Raw genomic sequence first — 8,560 nt, forward strand, 5'->3', positions numbered from 1 at the left:
GCGCGCTACAAATAATATTAACTGCTTAATACCACTTTAAACTTTGAAATTCAACAACAATATCAAACAAAAAGGACCAATAACATTGTCAAAATCACCTGTATGGTTTAATTCCAATATCCTCAGAAAGCAAAATGATCACAACCCCCACTCTGTGACACAAGTTTATTGAGCCATTTTGGTTTTCATTGCACAGCAGAAACTAGAAAAATTCTTAACACAAACTTTGGGGGACATCAAGCAAATTAGTGACAATGTGGGATTAAACAGCTTGCTTCCTATTCAGCAAAGCAGATACATCACTTTTTCTGCGTATTTGTAACTTCTGCTTGTGGAAAGCCGGGACAGATTTTTTCACAGGTCTGAGACAGATTTAGCACTGAGGATGAGACAGATTTCTACTGTGAACACATTTTATTCAGTCGCAGTGCCCCTTTAGAACAGTAGAGGGAGGAATTGATAAATGAAGGTGCACCACTATAATAAATGGGTCTCTGTTCAGCGCTGCCTTGCGGAGCAAAAGAATTGCTATATCCTCCCTTTGTATTTTATCCCAAATTGGGGGAGGGGGGGGGAACCCCCACACACAATATAAATCTACGGGAGAAAGTAAAAGAAAAATAAGAAAATGTGTGAAAAACTTAACGTGGGTATCACATTCCTTGTATTTTGAGCCAATTGTTGAAAAAAAAAAAACAAAAAAAAAAAACAAAAGTGTCCTGACTACCCCCTCTCCCCCCCCCCCCCCCACCTCCAATTTAATAAGATCTCATTTGGATGTAAATAGCCACTTACTGAAAGATTCCGGTTAGCACAGAGCAGGGGTTGGCACAACATCCCAAGTGAGATGCCCCTTTGATGCATCACTAAAGGCCTCCTGGGGAGGCGGTGTGGGGCCAGGGTGGGAAGGTAGAGAGGGAGAGAGGGAGAGAGGGTGGGAAGGGAGAGAGGGAGAGAGGGTGGGAAGGGAGAGAGGGAGAGAGGGTGGGAAGGGAAAGAGGGAGAGAGGGTGGGAAGGGAAAGAGGGAGAGAGGGTGGGAAGGGAAAGAGGGAGAGAGGGTGGGAAGGGAGAGAGGGAGAGAGGGTGGGAAGGGAGAGAGGGAGAGAGGGTGGGAAGGGAGAGAGGGAGAGAGGGTGGGAAGGGAAAGAGGGAGAGAGGGTGGGAAGGGAAAGAGGGAGAGAGGGTGGGAAGGGAAAGAGGGAGAGAGGGTGGGAAGGGTAGGAAGGGAGAGAGGGTGGGGAGGGAGAGAGGGAGAGAGGGAATCTGTCTCCTGTGTGGATTTGGTTTTGTACTCAAACACACATAGGTCAAGTCTGCATTAACCCCTGTCCTGCTAATTTGCATGAAAATCAGGCAGCTTCTGCTGGGGCTTAAAGGGAAAAAAAAAAAAAAAAAAAAAAAAAACATACAAACAAATGCATGCATGTTCACAAAAAAAAAAAAAAAATTCCCTGAGTCCCATTCAGTAGACAAAAATCAGAAAAAAAAAAACTAAACAATCAACATAGAAACTGAAATCTTTTTAGCATGTAAATAAATCACAATCGCTCCCTATTGTAGAGGGACGCGGTCCTTGTGTGAACGTCTGTTTTCTCCTGCACACAATAATCAGATTACAGGGCTGAACCCCGGTGCACTCACAGACATACATGCAGCAGCCCACATCTGTTAACCCTGAACATGCCAGTGCACACACACCATATAGTCACTGCTTTCCCAGCAATCGGAGAAAAAAAAAAGGAATTTGAATCCACATTGCCAGGGAATACAAGGCTGGCGTGGGACTTCTAGTTCCACACCAGCTGCCTATTTTCAGGCTGACCAAACGATACCAAATTTTTCCTTAGCAGCAATTAGTTTGATCATTGCTGACAATAACAGTGTTAAGCATGCAGTTAACAGGAGTATTGGAAACTCTCCAACCAATCGTACAACCATTTTCCTTCCCAAAAGGAAGAAAGGCAGGAAAAAAAAAAAAAAAAAAAGGCCATTCTTTCACTGTGCACACATTAAAAAAAATGTTCCACTGGAGCCACATAAAAAAAAAAAAAAAAAAAAAAAAAAAAAAGCATCACCTAGCACACTATGCTACTTTCAAGGGTTGGTGAATGTTGGGTTGTCTGCCTGTCAAAGGTCAAGTAAAAAAGGACTTATTCTAACTTTGCATTTTATCACCTCGACTTTGAATATATATTTTCATAAGCACAGTCCATGTGCCTTAAGATGTCCTTCCCATGGGCTTAGAGATATGCAAAAAAAAAAAAAAAAAAAAAAAAAAAAAAAAAAGACAAAGACAGCACTTTGGCTGTGTTTTTAATGCTCCCGTACTGCCTGCCACTATGCCAGGTAACTAAAGTAATAGCAGAAGACATGACAGTACACGCCTGTGTGTTAGCATTGTGTCCCTTGGGCTTAAGCCCCCGTTCACATTGGGCCGATTTGACATGTCTAATAACATGCCAAATCGGAGCCTATTGCCCACAATGGCACTGTTTATGCACCACTTTTTGCGACGATTTCAAGATATCTGGGCAGGAACCTACACAGAGGTCTGTCAAATCGCCCCCGAACTCACACGGACATGCGGGATTGAAATTGTGCAGGTTTAGCTGAACTCGCAAGATTTCAAACCCGCCCTTAAGGCTCCTTTCACACTATCCGTCCGTTGGACGGATTCCGTTTTTTTCAGCTGGAGATCGAGCCGCCGATCCCCCGCTGAGCAGCAGGAGGACAGCTGTGTCTCCGCGCTGTGTGCGGAGACAGCTGTCAGTTCCCCATGCATCTCTATGGAGGAAATCGGATGGGAACGGACCATCTGTCCGTTCTCATCCGATCCGCTGGACGGATGGAAAATAGGGTTTCCATCCATCCAGATTTGACGGATGGGATCGGATGTCAGCGGACATGTCTCCGCTGCCCCATAGGAATGCATGGGGGGGGGGGGGGGGGGGGGGGGACCGTTCAGATCCGCCAAAAAAAAACAAACAGGTGGATCTGAACGGTCCGCCTGTGTGAAAGGGGCCTTAGTGTCAATGAGGGTTAAGGGCTCTTTTAGACAGGCAGAGGTAAAATCAAGCAAGTGAGCCCCCCCCCCCCCCCCGCCCATTCACCTGAACTGGCAATAGAGCTGGACAGGGCTGTACACATGGTTTGTGTCACAACTGTGGCCATTTTAACTCGGAGTGTAGAGTTGTCAATCTCGTCCACTGAGTTCTATGGGGCCACATAGGAACCATATACAATGCACTCAGCTGCACAATTACAGCGTTAAAATCAGGCAATAACACATTTCCTCACTGCCTGTCAAACACTCTGAAAAGCAATCCAGATCGCTCTTCAGAGGGCATCGCAAATGTGAAACAGCCTTTACTGCGACCAGCCTCTTTCCTTGAGTTAAAAAATGCACAATGAACCCTAAAATAAAAAAAATAAAAAAAAACGCATCTTTTTGAAGCATTTACAGCGTTCTTTCACCTGTGAAAAAACCAAAAGTAGTATTTTGAAAGCATTTCATAAATCACAGTCTTCACACACGTGAAACAGGTATTGATTGTGGGTTAAGGCTATAGCTGACTTGACCAGCGTTTTATCATTTTGATGCATTTCTAAGCCCATGTTAAAGAGGTCTCTAGCACGCCAATACATGCAGTAAAAATAATCAAAGACCTATCAAAAACAATCAATTGTAAACTTTGCCTTTTAAAGACTGCGTACTTGAACAAGTATGCAGATTTTTTTAAAATTTGTAAAAAAAAAAAAAAAATTACAGTAAACACATTACTTTAATATGCAAAGGCCTGAAAACAATGCATAGGGTTTTAAAATGCAAAGATGTGAATGCTAACACACTAAAAGGCAGTTTTCAACATACTAAAGTGGCCTCTAAGTAATCGCTGCACGATCAGCTCATCCAATTGTCACCAAACACGTTTATTTTTTTATTGGATTGATGTGTGATTTGATCAAAATAATCGATCCAGCAAACAATCAAATTGCCATAACTTCCAGTCTATTCAATTTAGATCGGCTTAGATCAAACCAGGCCAGAGAGTAATATCTATTGTTGTATTTCGATTGATCAGATAAGGAGATTACATGGCGGAAAAATAAATTTGATCAAAAAAGCATGACTTGCGTTCCAATTATATTTTAACAAACAATCTAAATCCACTTCCCCTTGTGTGGCATATCGATCGTATGGGTTGTGGACTATAAATTGATTGGAAAAGAAATTGAAGCGTGTATGGCCACCAATAGAATGGCCGATAATCACTGTGTTTATGGCATCTTTGTGACGAACGCAGGTCAATCTTAACTTTCTACAGTCCTGCCCTAATCTGCCTTTCCCCTTCTTCTATCTCTCCATGCACCCATCTTTCTACCTCCAGCTTGGTCAACAAACATTTCTTTGGCATTAACTTGTTCCAGCTCCACGTTTCATACCCAACTGAATAGGAACTAAAAATATCCTGGCAAATAAAGTTACTTTTCTAAGCCCTCCATTATCAGGCCAAGTCTGTAAATTCAAGGGTCTCCCAAAAAAACGTCCCTAAAAACAAAAAATCCACATATTTTAAAAGAACATCTAAACAACAGTTCCCAATTTATTAAAAAAAAAAAAAAAATACAAAAATACTTTGCTTTTCAAAATATTCATCACACAAAATAGCACCACTGCCGCTGGCAATTGGGAAAACAAGAAGGTGTTTGCAAAACTCCTAGCTTCTGGAAAGTATTAAATAAATAACACGTCATATTGACTTGAAGCCAAACTCTGGGTATGATCTTTATTGCATATTTACATTGGTACAGCTTGGCACAATTGGTATGTAAATCTTAGACCTATGGGACCACTTGGGGAAAAAAAAAAAAAATCATTGTAGTAGTCTGCACTACTAATATTATATTATATTATATCTGCCATCTTCAGTCCTCTGTTCCACTCTAAGCACCGAACACTGGGGGCACTCATTCAGCACCACCACCAGCATTCACAGAATACCCCCCCAAATATTACAAAACATCTGAATAGAAAAAGGTGGAGACTGTGGTGTCAAAGAAGATCAGAGAAGGTCTCATTGAAAAATACAAGACATTCTTTGAAAAGGCAGCAGTGCTGAGCGAGCGCCCCCCTGTGGTCAGTATGCAGAGCGAGAAGCCACTCAGCACAGGCGACGGATGTTGGCAGCTATCACTGTAGTGGCACCAACTACTACAGTGATTGTTTCACCAGTAGCCCCTTAGGTATGAAGTATATTTACATCATGCCATGCTGGACCACCGTAACTATGCAATAAAGATCATACCTGGAGTTCAACTTTAAGTGGATTAAGAAAAAAAAACAAAAAAGTGATTAGCGGCAACAAATTTACTCCAATTTGTGCATTAAAACACAGAGAACTAATGTAATTCTGTTTGTAGAAATCAATCAGTGGTTCCCAACCTCCTTGAATACACATAACAAGTCATGGCTTGGCAATTTCTCAAAGACAAAATAGTCCCAGCAGAACTGAGAACAATTGTTTTTTTACCATTCAGATAGAGTAAGGGGAGCCCTTTAAGCGCGTTTTTTTTATTTTGCCATCTTCTGTACCTTAAGGCTCCATTCACACCTGGGCGTTTTCAGCTCCAAAAACGCTAAAAAAAAAGTTTCCAAAACGCCCAACAAGTAAAACCCCATTCATTTAAATGGCCCCTGCTCACATCTGAGCGCTTTAACGCCTGAAGCAAAACGCCCAACGCTCAAAAAAGTACATGAGCTTCTTTTTGGGCAGATTACAGGCGTTTTCCATTGGTTTCTAGTCAATCAAAAAACGCCTGCACAAAAACCGCCTGTAAAACGGCTGCGAAAATGCCCATAAAAACGCCTGAAACAAAAACGCCCAGGTGTGAATGGAGCCTAAGGCTTGGTTCACACCTATGCAGTTTGCTGTTGATCATTTCTGCAGTGCTTTTTGCACATGTGATTTTAAAGCGATTTACATCTTGCATTTTTCAGCTTTTTTTTTTTTTTATTTATTTTTTTAAAAATTAGTGGTTGGGCAGATAAAAAAAAAAACCTCAAAATCGCGGTAAAAACAAACACACTACGTGCTTTTCTGCAGCTTCTCCATTGAAGTCTATTGAACCAAAAAAAGTAGCTGACCCTTTCCAAAAACGCATTGGCTGAAAAAAAGCATAGATGTGAACTTGTTCCATAGGAAACCATGTTAAATGAACTGTAGTGGGTTTCTGCATAATGCAACAAAAATGCACAGGTGTAAACTAGGCCTCGGGGAGATTTCCCTTCACGACCACAACAGGAAGTGATAGTAAATCCTTCTAAAGTGAGGGAATCCCTGGTAGTCACTAGAACTAGTGGCCCACTGTCAAGATTTCCCCACTATTCCTGTACTGATGATAACATTTGGATTTTTTTCACTTTCGGTAATAACCGTACCCAGGATGGAAAAAAATAAATAAAATAAAGTTTTTCCCTTTACTTAGCCCCCGGTTATATCAGCAGGATTTGACATGCACTTTAAAAGGTCAAATCGCAGTCTATTGCCGGCAATGGTACCACCCCAATCGGTGCGACTCTGAATTTGTAAAAGTATTTCCTACACTACTTTTTGACGACTTTAGGGGGCAACTTCAATAGACATCTGTGCATGAACCCACACAGACGTCTTTCAAATTGCCCCGAAGATGGACTGAAATTCAGCTTTGAAATTGTGCGAGTTCAGATGAAGTTGCATGATTTCAAAGCTTCGTTCAATGTAAACGAGGGCTTACACTTTAATAGCAGGCCATTGATACCTGTGCTAGGTGAAGGGAATCCTGAAAGCATGACCAGCTGGCAGTACTTTGGATGGAGGGTGGGAACCTCTAAAAGAAAGGACTTTGAATGAAGCGGTAATATTGATAGAGACAGATCATACTTGGGAGCAGTTCTGGCTCCAATCAAATTTGTGCAATGGGAAAGGTCCTAAATTTCAGACTAGGCGGTAGAGGGACGGCACTTCCACCTGGGTGCCAGCCCCAGAGAGGGTGAGTTCTAGCAACAGACTGAGAGTCCTTGGTCTTCAGGGTGTAGGCTGGGCACAGGTCTCCATCCTCTCCCACCACCAGTGATGGGGGTGCAGGGAAATTCCCCAAAAAACTGAATGGTGGTCTAACGGGGTTTTGGGGATTGGTGGCTTTCCTGGACTGAAATTTTGTAGCTCTCCTGACCGGCTTTTTCTTTTTTAACCTTCCTCTGCCTTTGGGCCTACCTGGCCTCCTGGCCCCAGTGCCTTTACTTCCTTTGGGGGTAAGCCTTGGATGCAACTCTCTCAAGTCGGTTTTGAACCCTCTGGCGTAGCACCACAACTTGGACTGTCGGACCAACCGGTCAAATTGGTGCATGCGGGGCTCCGGTTCAGTAGTTGGCTCCTCATCCTTCGGGGGTAAAGCTGCCTCCTCCACAGGTACGGAAAGCGGATCACCTTGTTCCTGCTCACATTCCTCATCTTTCACGGATTCCTCAGCTTTGGATTCCTGGTTCCATTCATTGCCAACCGGCGGCGTCTTTGGCCTCTTGGCCACTCGGCCCACCTTGGAACAGTCTCGGCTCCGTGTTACGATCGGCCGACTCCTCTGATCAACATTCACCGATCTGTAAAGGACACTGCTGTCCGATGAACCACTGCTGTCAGACTCCGTGTCTGAGGAGCTCGTTTGGTCAAGCCCGGAGTCAGAGGAGCTGGAGTAGCCGGCTGAGGTAGCAGGACTATGTGGTGGGCCTTGGAATAGGTTCAGGTCCGATGGAAAAGTGGCCCTCATCCTGGAAGGCACACACTCCTCCTGGGTAGAGTCGGTGGGGTGATCGTTGCTCTGCATCCAGTCTTTGGATACAATATTAGGTCCCCAGGACAAGGAGCAGAGTATAAGGAGGTCTTCCCTGGATATGAGGCAGCACTGCACAGCCCTGCTGGGAACGGACCGGAGTGCTTTCAATGCCCGGAGCTCACGCAGGTCACAGCGCCTGCTCTGAATTTGTAGTCTCTCCATACGACGGCAGACCCGCCCCCGAGGAACTCCCCGCAGAGGGCCACTCAGAACCTGGGCCAGAGCAAAAAGCTGCCGGCCACCGACCCGCAAGTAACCCAGCCGCATTCCAGCAATTTCCTGGTATCCAGCTGGAGGCTCCATCACTGTCCAGCAGGTCAGAAAGATGCCTAGACATTGTTGTCCCCCATGCCAAAGTTCTGAACTTATCTGTAGGTCCCTCAGTGCGGCAGGAGCGCCCCCTGCTGGCGGACAACGATGATTGCTGGTGAACCCTGCGAGCTGCTCCAGTTCACAAGGGGGGCACGCCGTCCAGTGACTGTACGGACTTCAAGCTTCGCGTTAAGTCCCGGAAAAGGTCCTCAGCGACCAATCTTACGGTCTCCTTGCCTGTAGGGGTGATGGGCAGTTCCGGCAGGCTCGGTCCCAGCACAAGGTTTGTGAGTACAATGCACGCTGAACGCCGTGTGTACCCTCCCCCCGCTCTGCCCACCGCACACACACAGCACGAGCCTGCCAATCAATGGCCCC

The 8,560-nt window shown here is 44.6% G+C and overlaps 1 protein-coding gene across 1 annotated transcript; it reads right to left on the reverse strand.

Annotated features, from left to right (window-relative positions):
- Window positions 1–6,943: 6,943 nt before the first annotated feature.
- Window positions 6,944–8,173, reverse strand: EPOP (elongin BC and polycomb repressive complex 2 associated protein; the record flags this gene model as incomplete). The annotated part of the gene is made up of 1 exon (XM_082272783.1): window positions 6,944–8,173. The coding sequence occupies one exon, from the start codon at window positions 8,171–8,173 to the stop codon at window positions 6,944–6,946; it is 1,230 nt and encodes a 409-aa protein (XP_082128909.1).
- Between the last annotated feature and the right edge of the window lie 387 nt (window positions 8,174–8,560).

Source organism: Pelophylax lessonae, assembly GCF_965119305.1.
Source record: "Pelophylax lessonae genome assembly, chromosome: 11".
Classification (NCBI taxonomy): domain Eukaryota; kingdom Metazoa; phylum Chordata; class Amphibia; order Anura; family Ranidae; genus Pelophylax; species Pelophylax lessonae.